Here is a 23,505-nt window from a genome sequence, read left to right on the forward strand (position 1 = left end):
TTGTTTCAAATTCTAACGTGCGTATGGAAGTGTACAGGTATGGAGACAACCTCTTGAATCCACGGACTGTATTCCAACATGGGACTGTTCAGTCTGGCGGAAGCTCTGTAAAGGTGTGGGGCGTGTGAAGTTGGAGTGATATAGCACCCGTGATACGTCTAGATACGATTCTGACAGGTGACACGTACGTAAGTGTCCTGTCTGATCACCTGAATGCATTCATTCTTTTTTTAATTTGTTGTAAGTTCTATGGGACCAAACTGCTGAGGTCATCGGTCCCTAGGATTACACACTACTTAATCTAACTTACGCTAAGGACAACACACACACCCATGCCCAAGGGAGGACCCGAAGCTCCGACGGGGAAAGCCGCGCGAATCGTGGCAAGGTTACCTTAGACAGCAAGGATACCGTGCTCGGCTAAAATGCATTCATGTCCTTAGTTCATTCCGACGTACTTGGTCAATGCCAGCAGGACAATGCGACACCCCACACATCCCGAATTGCTACAGAGTGGCTCCAGGAACACTTATGAGTTTAAACACTTCGGCTGGCCACAAATCCCCAGACATGAAAATTATTGAGCATATCTAAGATGCCTAGCAATGTGCTATTCAGAAGAGATTTCCTCCCACTCGTACTTTTATGGATTTTAGGACAGCTCCGCAGGATTCATGGTGTCATTTTCCTCCAGCACTACTTCAGACATTAGTCGAGTCCATGCCCCGTCGTGTTGCGGCACTTCTGCGTACTCGCGGGGACTCTACAGGATATTAGGCAGGTGTGACAGTTTGTTTGGCTCTTGCGTGTATTTAGTGTATTGGAAGGTATACTTGGAAGGGAAGATTTTAGCTTTTCCTGCTTGCAAGGTGCACTCGGAATACCCTCTAGTTCCCGCTTGTCGGCAGAAGGTGGTCGGTGAGTGTCATTAGGAGATGCAAGCATCCCTGCGAAGTTGAGCAGGTATGTGGAAGTGGAGCTGGCGCCTGACGTCACTGAGTGTAGGGACCACCTTGCCGCCAGTGCCATACCCACAGAATAATTGGGTATGACCTTTTCGAATTTTCTATACAAACGTCAAAAGATGGGACGCATTGGAGCTGCCCGAGAGGCGTGAGAAAGTAGGTCGTTCCAAATTTTTAGTGCATCCAACCAAAAGCATCGCCCCCGATACCGTGCTTGGTGCGAAGAGATTACCTATTGGTGGGACACTGCTGTAGAGCAGTATAAACAATTTGTTTGTCGAAGTGCGTTTTATACATCAATACTCTGAAGTTTCTGCGGTGTTCTCCCGTTTTTTTTTTTTCCACGAGAATTAAACCATGTTCTGGATCGTCATATTGGGAACAGCACTGAGTCGTCCCTGAGGAGTTTTATGAAAGCTGTGATTTAAGGGCAGAAAGAGGAGTTTTCTGGACATTTTGACTCCCAGCCACTATCTGGTGCTGATTGGCGCACACTAACTGATTTTTGGGAAAATGTAAGTGTCGCAGTTGTGGTAACCGGATGCATATTCTTAGCAGTTGACAACTTACTTGTCCTGCCTAGCGAGTTTTGTTGCCTATCTGCTTATAATTTTTGGCCTTTTTGTCTCGATAAATTTGAATTCGTGAGCTGCCCAGATGAGGAAATCACGCTGCGCCTTCTCGATACAGTCTTCAAGATAACTCCCCAGTATTAGCATCATATTGTGAAACTTGTCTAGGCATTTTGGACAAAACATGGCCCTCGCCAATTTTATGTGAATTGTGTGCATCATAAAGAGCAGGTAAAAATCTGTTACACTGCAGCTTGACTTTAATTTCAAGATCCATTAATTGTGCTGCAAATTCCCCATGGTTAGGCGACGCAAACGCAACAAATATTACCTGTTTTGTTGATCTTACGATGACGGTGTTTTCCTTGTGTACTTTGAGCAAACACAACCAAAGTTAAAGAGACAGACCAGTGAGTTTCAATACGCATGCTACAACTCAGCTTTCACAGCACATGCTTTATACAGGAATAAATACTAAAGTTCAATGTTACTAAATATAAAAGAAGTGGTTGCTGGAGAGCAGCGGAGGGTGTAGGCAAATTATGTCCTTATATTTAAAACTGTAGGTAACTACATAATTACAATATTAGATTTATCTCTAAAATTATTTTAACATATAATTTAATTTCGACTGCTATTTGAAATATATACCATCGTCTTTTACATTTATTGCATGTTTAATATTAACATTTTCCGATTTGACACTAGTCCAGCGCCTCAGACGAATTTTATGGTACCAAAACTTTCATAAATAATATCTTTCCCAATACTATTTACCATACTGATGCCATATATGACATATCTAGCTTTATATTGTCTAATAATGCCCTTGCAAGCTGAATACTTATTTAACAAATAGACAAACATCGAAGCTACTTGAAATTTCGCATTTTAAATAATAAACATGAACGTTTATTACCAAGGAGGGATGAAAAAAATCCAGCAGAATGTTACTTTTTCGTCTGTCGACATATTAACGCAAATATTTTGTCTTTTAAAGGAAAAATAGAATATATTCAATTGCATTCGTCAATTTAAGTAGAGAAGACAAGCCATCATATACTTGTTTAAGTTTTAACATTACATGAGATGTACTCTAAATGCTTTTATTAAAAATGGGTTATCAGTTGCCAGAAATCACAGTATCTATCATGAAAATTAGTGCAAAACTAGTAACAAGATCGAGTTGCAGTCTGTAATTTGTCAGTGACTTTTGAAAGACAGGAGGTGATAACCAGCGGTAAAAATATTACATGTGCGATGGAGGAAGCCTAACAATCTGTAATATAAATGATATTAAACTTTGAAAATGCTAAAGAGTAGTAATCAGTTGTTGTTTCCGTTCTAGCTTCATCAGAGCAGATTCTGATTTAGGCTAGTAACTAGCTATTATCAATACTAAAAATACAAGAAGTTATCAGTCAGAGCATAGCATACATTAATTACAACTCATGACATAACCTATATCGTCTGTACACAAAATTATGTACCAGTAGTCCAGGAATTGTTATAAATTCCCAGGTACGCCTACACCTGCTGTTTAGTCTCTTGTCACAGTTCATTAAGGACTACTGCGTAATAAATGTGGACATTGCATAGAACACGTTGGCTGGCTGTGTGATGCCCTATATATGAACTACAAACCTTTTAGTACAGCTATTATGGTTTCTAATAAAATTTAAAAGTTGAATAGAAATAAAACGTGAGTAGGATTATTGTTACTTTAGCAATTTATTGCCACATTTAATAGTTAACATTTGAGTATATAAAATGCCAGATTCTTTCTTTGTGATCCAATTAGTTTGTTACTTTTTAAAACCTCAGATAAAATCAGTTTCGTGAAATTTACAAACAGCTACTAGGCGTGAAACATGAGCTCTCAACTGCATGACTTAGAAAATATGATTACTTATTTTTTTCTGTACTGTGAAACAAACCTCTTCTATGGTATACTCTTTGCTTTCCATATTTTGGGAGGTTGAAATATCTACAAAAGCCAGAAAATGATGTCCGGTAAACACGGTCTTTTTACAGTGCATACCTTATCAGCATTTCTCACTTGTTCATCTTCGCTACAGTGCTGAACATGTACTCGTAGTTTTTAAGACATGTGGTATGGAGTCCATGTTTGCTAGGCAGTTTCTGTTTTTATGGCCAATGCTATCTCTTCCCAAATATAGAAAACAAAGAGGTTGCAGCAGAAAAGGCGGAAAAACAAAAAGGCAACCTGTATAACAGACTTGTTTCACAGTATCGAAGATGAAGAAGTTCTAACAGATCTTGAGGTATGCATTTTAGAGCCCTTGCCTGCTAGACTTTTTCGCTTTGAATGATCGTTCCTGTCGTATCCCTGAATATTGATCATTCTTCTTAGGATACGCGGTATAAAAAGTAATGCTCTCATTTGTAGGATATTTATGTTTTTTATCAAACCAGAAACTACATAGCTAACCATATTACTGCACATAAAAATGTTTTTAATGTTCATAAGTGCTCCATGTGGTCCTACGTACGTCTATCGGCGTTTGTTAGTATGGTAGGAAGAGATGTTCCGTATGTATGTGTACATGCCCCGAGCCACAGCTGGCAAGTTTAAGCGCTAAATCAAATGATACAGTGTGAAAAACTCGCACTCATTCCGCAGTTTATCATCCAACAAAAGGCAGACTAAAAAACTTATTGTATTCTTGTGTTACTTCTAAAACAAACGGAAAACTACAATAAAGCAAAAAATAGAGAACACATTTCGTATGAAATTAGAGCCCTCTCCCCCCCCCCCCCCCCAAGAACCATGGACCTTGCCGCTGGTGGGGAGCCTTGCGTGCCTCAGCGATACAGATATCCTTACCTTAGGTGCAACCACAACGGAGGGGTATCTGTTGAGAGGCCAGACACACGTGTGATTCCTGAAGAGGTGCAGCAGCTTTGTCAGCAGTTGCAGGGGCAACAGTCTGGATGATTGACTGACCTGGCCTTGTAACACTAACCAAAACGGCCTTGCTGTGCTGCTACTGCGATCGGCTGAAAGCAAGGGGAAACTACAGCCGTAATTTTTCCCGAGGGCATGCAGCTTTACTGTATGGTTAAGTGATGATGGCATCCTCTTGGGTAAAATATTCCGGAGGTAAAATAGTCCCCATTCGGACCTCCAGGTGGGGACTACTCAGGAGGACGTCATCAGGAGAAAGAAAAATGGCGTTCTACGGGTCGGAGCGTGGAATGTCACATCCGTTAATCGGGCAGGTAGGTTAGAAAATTTAAAAAGGGAAATGGATAGGTTAAAGCTAGATGTAGTGGGAATTAGTGAAGTTCGGTGGCAGGATGAACAAGACTTCTGGTCAGGTGAATACAGGGTTATAAATACAAAATCAACTAGGGGTAATGCAGGAGTAGGTTTGATAATAAATAGGTTTAGTAACGAATAAAAAAATAGGAATGCAGGTAAGCTATTGCAAACAGTGTAGTGAACGCATTATTGTAGCTACGATAGACACGAAGCCCACGCTTACCACAGTAGTGCTAGTTTGTATGCCAACTAGCTCCGCAGATGACGAAGAGATTAATGAAATGGATGATGAGATAAAAGAAATTATTCAGATAATGAAGGGAGACGAAAATTTAATAGTCATGGGGTCATGGGGGACTGGAATTCGATAGTAGTAAAAGGAAGAGAAGGAAAAGTTGTAGGCGAAAATGTAATGGGGATAAGGAATGAAAGAAGAAGCCCATAGGTAGAATTTTGCAAAGAACGTAACTTAATCATAGCTAGCACTTGGTTTTAAAGTCATGAAAGAAGGTTGTACACGTGGAAGAGGCGTGAATACACTGGAAGGTTTCAGATGATTTATATAACGGTAAGACAGAGATTTAGGAACCAGGTTTTAAATTGTAATGCATTTCCAGGGGCAGATGTGGTCTCTGACCACGATATATTGGTTATGAACTGTAGATTAAAACTGAAAAAAACTGCAAAAAGGTCGGACTTTATGTGGACGGGATCTGCATAAAATGAAAGAACCAGAAGCTCTAGAGAGTTTCTGAGAGAGCATTAGGGAAGGATTGACAAGAACAGGGGAAATAGATATAGTAGAAGAAGAACGGTAGCTTTGAAAGATGTAAAGCCAGCAGAGAACCAAGTAGGTAAAAAGACGAGGACTAGTAGAAATCCTTGGGTAACAGAAGAGATATTAAACTTAATTGATGAAAGAAGAAAATATAAAAATGCAGTATATGAAGTAGGCAAAAAGGAAGACAAACGTCTCATAAATGAGATCGACAGGAAGTGCAAAATGGCTAAACAGGGATGGCTAGGGGACAAATGTAAGGATGTAGAGGCATATATCACTAGGGGTAAGATAGATACTGCCTTCAGGAAAATTAAGGAGACCATTTGAGAAAAGAGATCCACTTGTATGAATATCAAGAATTCAGATGGAGAAGCATTTCTAAGGAAAGAAGGGAAAGCAGAAAGAGGGAAGGAGTATACAGAGAGTCCATACAAGGGCGATGTAGTTGAGGGTGGTATCATAGAAATGGAAGATGACGCAGATGAAGATGAAACGGGCGTTTTGATACTGCGTAAAGAATTTTCCAGAGCACTAAAAGTCGAAACAAGGGCCCAAGGCTAGACAACATACCATTAGAGCTACTGACAGCATTGGGAGCCTGAAAAAAACTCTACCATCTGGTGAGCAACATGTATGAGACAGGCGAAATACCCTCAGACTTCAAGAAGAATATAATAATTCCAAAACCAAAGACAGGTGTGACAGTTGTGAAAATTACCGAACTATCAGTTTAATAAGTCACGGCCGCAAAATACTAACACGAATTCTTTACAGACGAATGAAAAAATGGTAGAAGCAGACCTTTGGGAACATCAGTTTGGATTCTGTAGAAATGTTGAAACAAGCGAGGCAATACTGACCCTACGATTTATCTTAGAAGATCGATTGAAGAATGGCAAACCTACGTTTCTAGCACTCGTAGACTTAGAGAAGGCTTTTGACAATGTTGGTTGGAATATCCTCTCAATCGAATTCTGAAGGTGGCAAGGATCAAATACAGGGAACGAAAGGCTATTTACAATGTGTACGGAAGCTAGATGGCGATGGGCATGAAAGGGAAGCAGTGGTTGGGAAGGGAGTGAGACAGTGTTGTAGCTTATCCCCGATGTTATTCAATCTGTATATTGAGCAAACAGTAAAGGGAACAAAAGAAAAATTTGGATTAGGAATTAAAATCCATGGAGAAGATATAAAAACTTGTAGGTTTGCCGATGACATTGTAATTCTGTCACAGACAGCAAAGAACCTGAGTGATGCTGCGGGAAATAGATTAGGAAACGATGCACTTCAAGTAGTAGATGACTTTAGTCATTTGGGGAGAAAAATACTGATGATGGTCGAAGTAGAGAAGGTAGAAAATATAATCAATTGCAAGGAAAGCGTTTTTTAGCAAGAGATATTTCTTAACCTCGAATATGATATTAAGTATCAGAAAGTCCTTTCTGGAAGTATTTGTATAGAGTGCAGACGTACATGGAAGTGCAACATGTGCGATAAACACTTTAGACAAGAAGAGAATGGAAGCTTACGAAATGTGGTGCTACAGAAGAATGCTGATGATTAGATGAGTAGATCACATAACTAATGAGGAGGTACTGAACAGAATTGGGGAGAAGAGGAATTTGTTGCACAACTTGACTAGAAGAAGGGATCGGTTGGTAGGACATGTTCTGAGCCATCAAGGGATCACCAATTTAGTACTGTAGGGCAGTGTGGAGGGAAAAAATCTTAGTAGGACTTCAACAGATGAATACACTAAGCAGATTCAGAAGGATGTAGGTTGCAATTATTACTTGGAGATGAAGAAGCTTACACAGGATAGAGTAGCATGGAGGGCTGCATCAAACCAGTCTCTGGACTGAAGAGCACAACAACAACAACATGTAATTAGAAGTGTTTGATTTCAATGAGTTAATTTCCAAAATGCTGTAGCTCCCCACTACATTGGCACTTGTATTTTCAAAGACTCTCAGTGAACACGGTTCCTGAACGATGTATAGTGCCTTAGGGTCCAAACAATGAAAAGCTTGAACGAATTTTCTCCTAAGTGATCCGATTTCACTTTTTTCATTTTGTGTGTAAGAACATTATTATTTTGAGACACTTACGAGTAAATATGTGAAAAATTTTCATTGTTTGGATCTTCACTCCCTATACACAGTTAAGGAACTGCATTCTTTGAGAGTTGTCGAAAACACCAGTGCTAATCTGGCTAGGAGCTCCACCGTTTTAGAAAATAAAACCATGGAAATGAAACATCTGTAAACAGAACATAAATATTTTTACAGAAATGACATAAAAACATTAAGTCTGTAATCTCTCAAAGTTGGACGAATTGAAATTGTAGCAGTGGACCCTAGTTTCTAACACTGTACCATTTATTTTTACCACTTAAGTGAAAAATTAGCTCATCACCTCAAAGCACTGGTGGCAGGAAATGTTCCTCTCCTGCTTAGAATAAAAACACAGAACTCTACATGGCGGTCTGTATCATCTATACCGATGGCTTGTGGTTCTTGGATCTTGTGAGTGTTAAATATCACACATCGCCGTAATGTAAGTCACACCGTGGCGAGTTAAATTATGTTTTCTACTCTATCGACGAGTGGACTTTTCAAAACTACATAGAAAGTTTTATCGAGTGTATTCGACATTTATATTAGAAACGCTAGAACGAAATATTGATTTCTCTTTAAACAGACAAGGTATGTGGATAAAAGTGTTTCAGCCAACATAAATGCTTTGAACGGTATTAAGTACAACGATATATTGTCCACGAAATTCAAGCTGTACTGTTGTTACAGATCCGCATGTGTGAAACAGAATGACGTATTTGCGGCGTCGCAATCTTGTGTGTAGTTGAAGCTCCACTGCACCCTACCGACGAACGTGAAAAATACCTCTCCGGTTCCTAACGGCACATTGCCTGTTGAGTTTTCACAAACTACTGCTGAGTTAAATGACACGAAAATTGGCTGATTAATTTTTTTCTAAAATACTATGTGGATTCTAACTATTCAGTGTGGATTCTACCTATAGAATTACACGACGCTGAAGATTTTTAAGTTCTCTACTAATTTCAAATTATTACCACATGTACACGGCGTACTTGACACGTTAAAAGTGAGTGACAGTCAAATACTAAATACGGATGTCTTCATTTGTTTGGTAAGATTCTAGAAACTGATCGGTCAGAACAGTCTATGCGATTAGTCACAGTATCTCATTCGGAGTGCTTTTCCTACTCAGTTCGCTATAATTATCCAGTAACTAAAGAGTATGGATCTGCTAAAAATGGAATAATACAGCTACTTACCATTATCAATCGTCTTCAAAGCGTGAATGTTCTTTAATTTACTTGCTGATCAACGTCTGTGTAATAGAAGCATAATGATTAGCCCGCATCTCGTGGTCGTGCGGTAGCGTTCTCGCTTCCCACGCTCGGGTTCCCGGGTTCGATTCCCGGCGGGATCAGGGATTTTCTCTGCCTCGTGATGGCTGGGTGTTGTGTGTTGTCCTTAGGTTAGTTAGGGGACTGATGACCATAGATGTTTAGTCCCATAGTGCTCAGAGCCATTTGAACCATAATGATTAAACTATTTTCACGAGACAACGTCAAGTGAATTCAAGCCGCTAGACTTGCAGGTGATAGATGGAAGTTCGCTTACTTTGTACAAAGTGTGCAATAATGTAGCTGCGTGTTTGTAACGAAATATTTATTCCGTAATTTTAGAGTTATATTTCTCTATTGCTTACTCACTGCAAAGACAAGAGAAAAGAAAATGAAGTGGATGTTGACGTCACCAACTAAATTTCTCAGCCTTCTTGTAGAAATAGTAAACGGATAATCAGTTGCAAATTGAAAGGTTTCTTAAAACCCGTGTATCATTTTTTCAACGTTCATAAAAACGTCTTCTTCAGAAGCAAGTATGGACAAACTGAGCAAGATAACAGCGTAAACATATTAAGATATATCTGTGTACACTCGTACAGTTATATCTTGTTACGAATACAAATCATATTCAGACTTACTGGATTACATGTTGGGGCAGTAGTAGTATGCGCAAGGAAGGCTCGCGATGGTGACTGAAACTCTATCATACTGAACTTGCTTCACAGATTAAAATTAAAATTATGACACTAAAAATCAGACGTTATTTAGCTATGTTCATATTTAAAATAATAACATAGCACCAAATAATAAGTCACCATCTAACGAAAGTCATTGTCGTGAAATAAAATTAATGTAAAACTGAATAGTGCAAATAAAAACAATAGTAAGAGGAAACAGGAGTGCTTAAGGGTGCCGGGAGGGAGGAGAACGGTGGAAGAGGCGGCAAAGGGACAGAGGTATAGAAGGAAAGAGGAGGATGGAGAGAGATGTTGGTGGAGGGATGGGGCGGGGAGAAGATAGCAAAACGTTTATAACTATCAAATTCAACATATCTGAAGAACTGTGAACATCAAACCTCTAGAAACACATGTTACATCTTATAAAAGTAGAAACACAAATACCATTAGCATTAACATGCAATTAAAACGACTTATCCTACAGTCACATGGAAGATGAGCCATTTATCTGCTACTTTAACGGAAACTGGGGCCTGAAACCACATAGAAAATTTCTGTTGTTGAGCTGCACCAGTTCGTTTGAAACGGATCCATCTTCATGAGAAAAATATTTAAAAATCTCTAATTTTTCAAGCAAGTTCGGCCTATAACCTTTACTTTACTTATGCAAAAGTTCTGTATCTTCCACTCTGGGTGGTGTGTGTTGGAGTAGAAGTAGACGTTCAGAAAAAGTGGAACTGTGCATATTTCCCCCAACTTTACCTAGCGGGTGCTCTTTGTATCTTATTTAAGGGGTATTCCTTTCTGTCCTACATAATAATGAGGCAGTCATTAAATGTAATTTTATAAACACCAGAGTTTATGAAACAGTCTACTCGTGTTCTGATAGAATGCGTTACTTTTTGTTTTAGGCTATTGTTCACAGAGAAAGCAGCTTTGCAGCCATATTTCTTCATTGTTCTGTGTTTTGTGGATGACATGAGTCAGCAGGAATGATATTATCTGCAAAATTAGGTTTACGGAAAATACCAAAGTTGATTTTGTTGTTAATTAACCTTAGTTTCAAATCCAAAAAAATTAATTTCTCGGTTAATGTTTTGTATTTCTTTTGTGAAACTGATTTTCTCATGATAATTGTTAAAGCGTGGATATTTGCTGATCTTGGTCATTTACATTAAACATTATGAGTATGTCACATACGTAACAAACGCAGGAAGGGCTTACTGTTGACAAAATTTTCATCTAATCCATTTACAGAAATATCTGCTAAAACTCCAGCAAATGGACATCCCCTATCTAAACCGAATGGTTTCCCATACAGTTCTCCATTGAACTGAAAATAGTTGTAATTCCGTACTATCTGAAATAAAGTCAATAGTTCAGATACTTGTAGCTGAGTTAATTTTTTTATGTCACAGTATATTATTTCCAAGACTTTTGAGAGTGAAATTTACCAACGTTAGTATACAAACTTATAATGTCAAAGGAAATAATGAGGGGCAATCTATCATTTTTAATTTATTTGTTAAATCAGCACTCTTTTTAACGGAAAGATTGTTTTCAAATACGGAAAATTCTTCGATTCTTGTGTGAAAAAATTGCGCTAGTCTATGGCGTGGACTGTGTATCCCGTTATCAATAGGGCGAATCAAGTTGTTTTCTTATATACTACGAACTGGCTTCTCAAAGCAGTGGGTTTTGGATTCGTTAATTAACTCTTTCTTTTGAGATTCTTTCGTGTGATTTTTAGTTGTACCTAAAATATTCCCGATATCGTCTTCTAATTTAGGGGAAGATCCTTAACGATTTCGGAGATGCGATTTTCAGAACGTTTTGAATACGTGTTCACTTTTTCACGCGATACAAGTGTATTTAGTTTATCAGCCATCATGACTCGAGCCTCACTGTTCCTCAATTTTCGGTTAATGCTAGCACTAGTGCTTCTTTCTTTTTGTTACAAATGCTTATTTTTGATTACCTTTACTTCTTTTTCTAGAATTCCACTGTATTCATGAGAAATTGTGGTCAGTTGAGATTTATCTAGTTTAGCAACATTAAGATCAACTTTAAAATCAACAATAAAATTATTTACCTTCTTAGAGTCACTTAGCTTAGGTACAAAATTACTTTTAAAACCCTTAGCTAACATAGCATTTTCGTGATTTGTGAAACTTGTAGATTTTTCATTTATCACTCTTTCGGAAAATTTATTTTCTCAGTTATTGGCCACTAGTGTTGTACACGCACTGAACGTAGATGTTTTATTTCTCAGGATGAGCAATTTACGTGCGTGGCCGACTTTTATTTCATTTTTGCGGTTCAGCAACTAATAGTTAACACCACGCCAGATACTGTGCGCTTGAGCGTTATAATAGTATGTGAATGCCCTAGTTTTTTTGAGAAAAAGTGATTCAGCTTCTTCGTTTATCCAGCCTTTTTTCTTATACAGTTCACTAATTCTGTTAATCATAATTTACCAAAATAATTTGCCGGTACTTTATTGTACTACTGAACATTGATGTTCGTAAGTCCTGAGATAATGACGCGTTAAATGGACTCTCATCACACTGCAAATCCGCTTTCTCTGTAAATAATAGCCTAAAACAAAATTTAACCCATTCTATCAGAACACAAAAGTATCGTCGCACAAACTCTGGTGTTAATAAAATTACATATAATGAATGGCCAAACTACTACGTAGCACAGAGAGAGAGACCTTTTAAAGCAAGATATAAAGTGCACTGTTAAGTAAAGTTGGGGGAAATGTGTACAGTTTCACGTTTGTTGAACATCTGATTCTTGTCCAACACACTCTGTGGAGACTAGAAGATACAGAACGTTTACATAAAGAAAGTAAAGGTTACAGGCCGGACCTGCTTGAAGAATTACAGATCTTTAAACATTTTACTCACAAAGCTGGGTCTATTTTAAATGAACAGCTGCAACTCAAGAATATAAATTTTCTAGATAGTTTCTGGCCCCTATTTTCGTTAAAGTAGCTAAAAAATGACTCAATCTCCTATGTGACTATACGACACGTCAGGCCTGTTGATGCTACTGGTACTTGTTTTTGTTCTTGGTTATGATGTACCATGTATTTCTTGAGACTTGATGTTCACAGTTTTTCAAATGTGTAGTATTTGTTAGTTATACACGTTTTACCATCTGTCCTCAGCCCATTCCCCCATCGCCATCTCTCTCCATCCCCCTTTTTCCATCCCTCAATCTGCCCCCATTCATCTCCCCTTCGACTCCCTCCCCCCCTCCTCTTTTCCCGCCGTTGCTCCTTTCTTTTTTGTTTCTGTTTACACTATTCAGTTTTACGTTTTTAGTTTTACTTCAATTATTTCCTTTAGATGGTAACTTATTATTTGCAGCGATATTATTAGTTTTTGATACTTACATAGTTAAATATGATCTTGTTTTTAATTTTAACCTTTGAAGCAAATTTATCATGATAAACTACCAGTCACTATCGCGCACCCTATTTGTGCATAGTACTAGTTCCCACTCTAGGCAGTAGCTTTCCGTAGCGCAAGTCTTGTGTACGTGACGTTAGTGCAATTGCTGTACAGTGGTAAGGAAGTATCATATCACGAGAACCATGTTCTGCATGTTTTAATTTAATATGGGTGTGATACTTTGTATTTGACTGACGTCTTTCGTCTATATTTTTACGTTTGTTTGTCACCACTTGTAATCCAGTAAGTCTGAATATGTATTTTTATTCGTAACGAGATATGACTGTACCTCTGTATATAGATAATAATGTTTTCACTGTTAACTGGCTTAGGTTCTGAAGAGGACGTTGTTATGAACCTTGAAACCATGGTAAAGGCGTTTTAATAAACATTCCAGTACGCAACTTATTCGCTGTTTACTATGTCTACAAGAACATTTCATTCTACTATGTTTATCAAGCTATGTACAAAATTTAGAGATTTTTACCTGTCCAGGTCTCGAAGGCAGTTTCTACATATATATGGACATTTCTCTGAAAATTCTCAAAACAGGTTCGCCCATTGCTTTTGCTAAATAGTGTGATAGAATCCATCTAATGCCGGATTACCTCATTGTTAGGCAGTGCAATAAAATACTGGCACTTAAAGTCAAATTAGTTTGGAAAATAATGAGTAACACAATTAGTGAACTATATAAGAAACAAGACAGACAAAAGGAAGAAGCTTACTAACTGCATCTCAGAATAACTCAGGCATCTAAAGTCTTTTTTCTTTTTAACTTCAAGTGCTCAGTATGTACCATCATGGTGATGATCGGTTGTTGAACCACAAAAGTGAGATTAAAGACAAATACGAAAGTAAATTGCTGAAACTGAGAAATAAACATCTAAATTAAGTGTTTTTACAACACCAATGTCCAATAATCGTGAACATAAATGTTTCGAAAGAGTTACAAATAATATAGTATAGGCTACACACATCACGAAAATGCTGTGTCAACTAAACGTTTTAAATGTAATTTTGTAGCTAGTCTAAATGACTCTAGGATGGTATATAATTTTACTGTTTATCTTAAAATTAATCTTGATGTTGCTAAAATAGAGAAATCTCAACAGACCACAAGGTCTCATGAATACAGTGAAATTTCAGAAAAAGAAATAAGGTTAGCCAAAAGTAAGCATTTGCAACAAAAACAAAGAAACCCTGTTTTGATGTGTCGATCATCAAGCACCTGACAATAGAGAGGGAAATATTAATGCAAAAGAATATAAAAAAATCCATAAATCTCAGCGGAAATATTAGGAATACCTATACGAGTCAATTGAACAGTACGATTAAGAACTAGAATTAAAGTATGTCTGCTTCCAACATTTATATAGCAATGAAAATGCTTCGAACAAATTTGGTACACAGTTCTTCAAAGTATAGTTATTACAGATGTCAAAATGTAATTAAAAGTTCAACGTACATTGGCATGTCTGGATTTCATGTACTACTTACGCGTCTGTTGGTTCCATTAATAAAATGGCAAAGAGATTAAGCTTTTAATGTCTGAATAATTTCCCTTCACTGTTAATTAAGAATTGATTCACAAAGAACGGGAACTTTCAGCTCTTCGGTTGAAAGTTATTGTATCTCCTAAGTGATGGAAAACTCGCTAAATGACAGTGTTGATTCACCAAAGATTACTCTTTAGAACGCAACAAGTCTGACAGCAGACGTTCGACAGAAATTAACCCTACGGCTGGATAATTCCACATCGTTTCACACATGTGAAAAAGACCTTTCGAATGTGAGAAATTAGTAGAACTGCTATTGCAGGAAAAACGGTTATTAATTGAGGTGAAAAATGAATTTGAACACAGCACTTCTCTTTGCCTTTAGGTATCTCTCTGACATTTCAGTTTTGTCCAGTTTTGTAGTATCTGAATGTGGATGTTTAGCTGAACAAGGCGGCCAAAGCTGTAAGTATTTTTTTTCTTACTGGGAGGTGAAAATAAGGGAATACAGAGCTACAGGCTTACACTGTACGTTGTTTTGCAGCCGGAGCTGCCATGTTAGATGACCCAAAACATTAGCGACCTACAGCTTACATGTAGATCGTTTACGACTGCTTTTTGTTCGTAGTTTCTTTGGTATACACATTACTATTGTTTTAAATACTAAATATTACAGTGCTTATGCTAATAACATAGTTGCAGTAATATATTTTCAGATATTTTTCTAGTCTTCAATGCGTAATTGGTTCAGTACAGATACATAATATGAGCCATTTTCCCTCGTAAACGTAAAGTCCTTTTTGTTTATACACTTCAGATAACCAAGGAAAGAAGTATGTGATGTGAAATGGATGGTTTCACACTTCATTTAAGTCCTCTTTTACAGTTTTTGTGTCTATAACTGCCGAAGCTAGAACTCCGTAAACGATATTTGTTTGGTTAAATTTTTATATATCGCTATTTCCCTTTCAGGTAGTAGCATAACAAACCGAGAAGAAAAGGATGTCTCCTGTATAGATCTTTAATGCGCTATAGCACCTAAACTGCATATTTTGCGAAGTAAGCAAATATAAATACGAAATCCACCAAATACAGCATGACGGCTACGGACACTGTGAAATTGAGATTGCTTTTATTACGTGATCTGAGCACAGAATATGTGATCTACAGTAGTTAGCCCATTACAGCGAATGTAACAGACGTGATCTGTTCAGCGAAGGACAACGTGACTATTCAGTCGCCCGCACACACAACTTAAAAATACATACAGTACAGAAATAAGTAGAGCTATGGTTTTTTTATACAATTTTGATTCTGCTTTTTATTCGTCAGAGATGTGGCTATGCTGGGATGTAAGACGGCATCTTAAAATGATACGACTGATGCAATGGCACTGCTACTCTTGTTTGAGAAAAATATATGGGTTTTTCCGAATACATCGTGGTTTCATTATCACGATTTCCGAGGTCGTGTTAGGGCTTGGACGTAACAACAGAACTTAATCGTAGAACATTGAAGTGGAGGACATTGTGACATGGTTACTATAGTACTGTATGTTTTACTACTCCACATTTTATTCAGAGGAATTCAAAATTTATAGTTTATGCACTAGTTAATTACAATTATAAGGTCTACAGTGGCATGTCACATATAAATAAGTACTAAATATTCTATTTTAAACCCTATATGACAATTATACTGCTCAAAATGTTGGCAGGAACCACGAATTGATACTAATCGTTTCTAGGAGGTTTAGTGATCTAGGGAAAAATCGCTGGAAGTGAAGCAGTAACTTTCATATTCTTTATTGTTACAAATACTTCGCTGTTAGTCTACGAATAGATCTTGATTTCCAGGAGAGTGGTTAAACTGTTTCTACTTTATTTTCCTTATACCTCGCGATTCTGTATTGTTGTTAGGTCGAGACATAAGAGGAGAGCTTGAATTGGCAGAAAAAAGTATAGTTCTGGCGACAGACTGTTCCGCAGCGTAGCCAGAGGTCTAGGTTATGTTGGAATGCAACAGTTATGTTGTCAGTTGGCAAAGCAAAATCTGGGGAAAGGTAAAACAACAAAGGCCGTGAAACCGCAGGAAATTGGGTATTCAGTGGCATTCACCGAGGGTCGAAAAAAGCTTCCTTGAGCCCGTTGTATCTCGGACCGAGGAAGTGTGGTTCAGAATAATAAAAGAACAAAATCGTCCTTGGGATGACTATCGTCAATGACTGCTTCAGTTCACACAACACTCTAGGTACTGAAGGTTTTCGTCTTAAAGTGAAATGTAGTGTGACCTTCGCTCTTACGAAAGATCGTTCCGTTCACTCACAGAAGTGGACAGCATGTGACAGGATGTCAGAGCTGCCATCCGACGAAATGGCAGAAAGAACAAACCTTTCGCGGATTACCTAGGTAAGTGTACGTTTAGTCGGGCATATCGCCAGAAAGAAATATTACATCACCTCTTTATGAAGCGGGTAAAGTCTACGCGTCTGGTGGGATTGTAACGCAATAATTCATTTGAAAAATGTTCAAGCACAATTAGCAACTACAATTCCTTGCGTTCTGGGGGAACTGGCGCCTACAATTTCCTCAACATTACAGGTATGTTACAGCATCGCTTTGCTTGGTGCCGTACCTTGCTTTGGAATGTCTACTTTATTCGTGTTCCATTCTTAAAACTTTTTCGCTGTTCATGTTTTACGCACTTTAAAGGTGACGATACAATTGGCTGATTACGTAACGTGTAACGTGCTCTCACTCTAATTTCTGGTTGGCTAAGGAAATCATGTGTCTTGAGCTCAAGTTGTCTAGTAAAAGCACATCGTACCGCGCAATTTCCAGTTCACAGTTTCCGAAGCTATCGTACTGTACTTGGTGGATTTCGTATTTATACTTGCTTATTCCGCAAATATGCCGGTTGAGTGCTACAGCGCACTGAAGATCTATCCAAGAGACGTCCTTTTTTTTTCTCGGTTTGTTGTGCTACGGTGTCTGAAAGTACCGACATGTAAAAATTCTACATTTTGTTTGTCTCTGGTATTGATTCTTGCTTGTTACTTTTCCAACTTTAAATCATATGCGCAACATATTTTTGCTCACATTTACAAAAAACTTAGCCACGTTTCCTTCGTTACGCCATAAACGTGTGCAATGAGAAAAGAATTAAGCAAAGCATGCCGTCATGTCTTGTGGATGTCAACAAAGTGAAAGATTCTTGAAATAGAAACGAACTGATCTTCATGGAGGCATATATCTATACAGAACTGAGTTCCTGTTTTACTCGAATGCCAATTCAATATCATTGCAGCTTACACATCTTCTCAGTTTGAAATCGTACCTATGAAGGATCATTGAGTGTGTGTCCAATAATAACAAATCACTGTAAATTCACATTTGAAAGAGTGCTCCAGCAATTTGCAGTTCGGTAAGTGTCACCAGCAGGCAGTTCTGGCGGTATTAAAGAACATTTAAACTAATACTTCCTATAATAGTGCACAAGACAGCACTGTGAATAAAGGAATCGCCTCATTAGCCTAGACCCGGTAAAATAGCTATTTTGCTTCAAGTACGTAACAACCAATAATAATACTAAGACGTCATACAACGTGATGGACGAATGAATAAATAAAACAAGTAGTTTCACGCCTTCTACTGTTTTTTAATTCTTACATCCATCATATAGGACACCAAATTAGTTGCAATGTCATTGTCAAATACACTCATGGACATAAGTGAACACAGTAAGAAATATTACGTATACTTCAAGGGTACGCGAGAATAACGATCAACGTACCTATAAGGATTTTATTCTTTTTTTAATTCATGAATGTCCTCGAAAATCTGTGCTAAAACTTTGATGTACCTGATGAAATGTTCAGAATCTGCTCGCTGCTGAGGAACATCCATTTTCTACTTGAGGCTCCTTTCATGTTTCCTCTTATAATGCTGTAGTTTTATATTACTGAGTTTCCAGCAATACTGGTCAGTCAGTCACACATATTATAAACGAAGTTCGAACTGTTATATTGTGGCCGGCCGAAGTGGCCGAGCGTTTCTAGGCGCTACAGTCTGGAACCGCGAGACCGCTACGGTCGCAGGTTCGAATCCTGCCTCGGGCATGGATGTGTGTGATGTCCTTAGGTTAGTTAGGTTTAAGTAGTTCTAAGTTCTAGGGGACTGATGTCCCAAGAAGTTAAGTCCCGTAGTGCTCAGAGCCATTTTTTTTGTTATATTGTGTAGTAAGAAAGAAAAGACTGATATTAAATTCGCCAGTCCAAAGTGGACTAGAAAATAAGTTTTTCTCAGTAAGTTGAGCTGAAATACTCATGCTTTGCTGTTAGCGAGAATGTGAATAAGTGAAATGAAGGCGTCAGTAATGTCCGAGAAGATGATGAACATTACGGTCCTGTGTAGAATACAAGGAAAAGAAAAATGTTCGGGCATATTTCCGGTTCTCCAAAAAGATTCGGGACATCAGTTACGTTGCAGGTGACGGTTGTAACTGCTTACAGTTGATATGTTTTCAGAATATTAAATGGACTCCTATGAAACCGAAAGCTCACCTGACTGGACTTATCATCAGCATAAATCATGTGAACCGAAGAAGTCCGAAGTAAAGTCCAGATGAAGGTGCGTCCTTTCGTATGACTATAAGGTGCGTATTAAGACAGATGGACAAATACAGGAAGTTCGGGTATGCCATCCAGCCTTCTTTGCATTGCTTATTACCCTTAATAAAGGATTGTCGTTAGAGATATGAAGGATCCGCTTACAGAGAAGAAACCTATGGAAAGCGGCTGAATATAGTGGTCCTTATAATAGCACAAACGATTAGATGACTTATCTCTCTACGTGTATGTGGGCTTGAATATGGTGCCAACGAGGAACCAAAAGTGGTAGCTAAATAAAATTACAGCGGTTGGTATCCACTTTCTTCATGTCAATTTTTGACATCATGACAATTCGCCTTAACTATACTTCTATGGTTTCTTGCCATAGAGGTACAGCACGCGTCGTTGTCATAACGTCACAAACTTAAAGCTGACGTCTGTCGTCTTAGTAGCCCGAATCATTAGCTTGCGGTGAAGTGTTTTGACAAATATCCCATTTGCATCATTTACAGGTGTAGCCTACTAGTCGTTCTAATTATAGTCTAAACTCTAACTTATAAAGGAATCACATTACGTTACTTAGTGGACTCGTTCAAACGATATTTTATACTTAATTTCAGTTGCGTAGGTTACCTTCACTCTAGCGTTTTTATTTTTAGATTTCCTACAAATAAGCTATAAGAGTGCTCTGGTTGAACGCTATGAGAAAGAAATATTGCAAACTACCCAAATATAGCAAAATATTTTCTCTGTATTTTTGGGAAAAGGTCATAGACGAAACATCAGTTTCATCGTTCCGTATTAAGGAAAATGCTGGATTAGGAAAACAGCCATTTCATGTCACACACTTCGCTTCTTAATATTTTGAATGTGTAACAAAAAGAAAGTTACATTAAGAAGGCGAAATGCGTCGTACTTCTGGATCAGATATGCCTTTAAGACCAAAGAAACGTTCGAAAATGCCTTCCTCACTCTGTGTTATTAATGAAAACACTGTAATATCTAGTGTTTAAACAACTACTGCGTCGACACGACAGAAATTAAGAACAAGAAGCAACTGTAAACATAGTCTGCTAGGGTTTAGGGCTAATATAACGTAGAGGCAATGTACAGCATAAGAAAGACGAGGTCGCCGCGACGATCGTGGTGAACCATACGTAGTCGCACTGTTCGCGTGGATATCTGCATTGCTGCAGGCTCGTGACGTGGTCTTATTATTCTCACAGCCGAGTAAAACATGTCTGACCTCTCGGGCGATAGTCCTCTGCGGCCGTTGAGATTCTGTATGGTGTTCAGTACGATCCCCCGGAGCCCATTGAATCAGTATTCGCATGACGGTCATCGGATCCTAACCAATGGGAGCAACACTGTCGTGAAACGATAAACTGCAGTCTCAGTACATCACATCATAGCCGCCGTCGTATTACGCATTTCTTGGTAGGCGTTTCTCCTTCTTACTCGAGGTGCTACACCAACAACAACACTCAAATCATTCGTGAACCTGAAACCTGCTGCTTAATCTTTACTAATATATAGAAGGTACACGGTCCAGTCTCATTAATGTGAGCACAGGCTACGTTCGACGTCAACTTGCAAAGACCACTCACTGACGCCAGGTGGAGCACTGTTAGTTGAGGGCATATAAAGTGTCTCGGGGGGCGGGGGTGAGGGAGGGGGGGAAGCGAATCGGGGGAGGGGCTAACGTGCATTGCAGTCCCTGAGTGAAATATGAAAACGGAGCGATTTCTCTGACGTCCAGAGGGGCATGATCATTGGCTTTCAGACCAAGCATAGAAGCCTTTCCGAAAAGGCAAAGTTTGTAAACTGTTTGCTTGCTGGTGTGGTTGACGTATATCGCGACGGCTGTGGAGATGTGTGCAGACGAACAGACATGCAACTGTTGAGTAACTGACCACCCAGACTATCCGAGGAGTTACCAACAATGTCTCCTCAACGACCGTTCAGCAAACAGCCGAGAGGTGCCGGCACGGTAGCTCAGCGTGTTCGGTCAGAGGGTTACGTACCCTCTGTAATAAATTAAACTGAGTTAATCGATCATCAACGAACTTAATCGGATGTCTTACGACGTCCGCTCGAGCAGATACAACGAACAAAAGCGAACAAACTGAGATTTAAAAAAAAAAAAAAGTGGTCACTGCGACAGAATGTCAGTCCCGAGAGCCCGAGTTCGATTCCCGGCTGGGTCGGAGATTTTTTGCGCTCAGGGACTGGGTGTTGTGTTGTCCTAATCATCATCATTTCATCCCCATCGACGGGCAACTCGTCGAAGTGGCGTCAAATCGAAAGACTTGCACCCGGCGAACGGCCTATCCGACGGGAAGCCCTAGTCACACGACATTTACATTTACTGTATATGAGCTTCCGCAACAGGTGCCTGATTCATGCACCCATCCTGACTGCTGTTCTTCGGTGACGAACGCCGATGGACGTCCACTGATTGCTGACAGGAGGTCTTTTCATATTAATCACGTTTTAAGCTTCATCGGACAGACGGTCGTTGGCGTGTACAACGTGAAATGCCTGAAAGCAATTAAACTTCAATATCCTCAGAAGCGTTCGGATAGAGGGCATTCCACGGGTGATCTCGTCATTCTGGAAACCACACTGGATCAACACAAGTAGGCACCTATGTTTGAAAATCGTGACAACCCCTGTACCCATTTATTTTATCTTCAGCATGGCATCCACCATCTGGACAATACAACGTGCCAATAACTAGCAGTATAAATGCGTAGCTCGAAGGGCACAACAACGGTTTTACTGCACTCCCCTGGCCAACTAACCCCCCGGATTTTAACCCAGTCGAGAATCTGTGGGGCTATCCCGTATAGACTGTTCGCGCAATGGACCTCAATTAAGAAATCTAGTGCTGCTGACCATACCTCTGGAACTGGTATGACTTCACATCTCTGTCGCTAACTTCCAGAACCTCACTGATTCTCTTCCTGCATGCCTCCTGCTGCAAAAAGTGGTTGCTCAGGCTTTTGATAGGAGGCCACATTAATGTGATTGGGCAGTGTAGATGGCAGATGTAGTGTAGATGTAGTCCTTCCTACTTGGTGTGATTGCCGTGAAAAGCCAACATTTGCATATTCAAGCACGTAGTACATTTCATGCCATTTGACGCTAGTTGATACCATCTTCACGTTTTTTTCTTTTTTTTTTTTGATTTTGACAGCCAGCACTGTGTTGGGGAACACAAATTTTATAATTGACATTAAAACAACTACAATTTTCAACTGATATATAGTCGATTAACTAAACACTTTTACCTTAGTTGGCAATTTAGCCCACTTTGTGAGAACTTTTACATGTTGTAGACAGCTCTGTGAAAGGTAATCAGGTCAACTGCAACGTGTGGCTGCAGCAGCGCACGTACCCAAGTTTAATGAAGACGCCGGAGGTGATCATCAGAACGTAGTCGAAGGGCACCAGATACGTCATGGCGATGGACACCGACTCGAAGGCCGCAGCGAAGAACCAGCCTGCGAACGGAGAACATCTGTAACTACCCATTGTTAGCCTCTGTCCGAGGAGCCGTAAACAATATCTTACAGGTTTTATATCTCTCACCAGGGACAACGCCTAGGCGCAGCAATGTGAGTGTGGGCAGGGAGGTATCCGCGGAAGCGTGGGGGCGAGAGTTATGAGAGCGGTAGCCCAGTCTGTGGTCGTTTAAAGTAAGAATGAATGGGAGAGACTTGTAAAGAAACTGGAAAAGAGGCGATCCGAGGTGAGATTAGACTCCGTGTACTGAAAATTCAACAGAAATTTACAAAATGGGATAGCAGATATGCTAACCCACCTAGTGGGTGTACAAAACTTCTACACAGCAGAAGAAACAATGAAAGAAATACGTCTAATGGATGCATGACTTTGATTAGCGGTCTCTCGGCAAGATGCGAGAGATGGTAGAACGAATTAGGTAATGCTGTAGTACAAATAGTGTTTGAAAGAACAAATAATGATTCGAGTGTGAACTATCATGATTCGATAAATTGTATATCAAAAGCCTGTGAAACAGAATGGTTACCACCAAATTAACGTAAAAGAGCTATCGTTACTCTGCCAAAGAAGATACGAAAGTATAAACGTGGTATCTTTCGAAAGATCAGTTTACCAATCCATGTTTCTAAAAGGAAATAATATACAGCATACCAGAAAAAATTTCACGAAAACTAAAGATAACACAAAAGCAGTTTTGAACTTACGTATAATAATAGAAGAAACGGTGAAGAAA

General features: G+C 39.1%; 1 protein-coding gene across 2 annotated transcripts in view; it reads right to left on the reverse strand.

The window, feature by feature from the left end:
* LOC126251619 (protein scarlet-like) overlaps positions 1–23,505 on the reverse strand; it is a 414,928-nt gene that overhangs the window by 38,223 nt on the left and 353,200 nt on the right. For both annotated transcript variants that reach the window (XM_049952160.1, XM_049952161.1), the window contains exon 12: positions 22,645–22,750. In XM_049952160.1, the coding sequence (XP_049808117.1) occupies positions 22,645–22,750 (106 nt within the window). The remainder of the gene's footprint in view (positions 1–22,644; positions 22,751–23,505) is intronic.

Source organism: Schistocerca nitens, chromosome 4, assembly GCF_023898315.1.
Source record: "Schistocerca nitens isolate TAMUIC-IGC-003100 chromosome 4, iqSchNite1.1, whole genome shotgun sequence".
In the NCBI taxonomy this organism is placed as follows: domain Eukaryota; kingdom Metazoa; phylum Arthropoda; class Insecta; order Orthoptera; family Acrididae; genus Schistocerca; species Schistocerca nitens.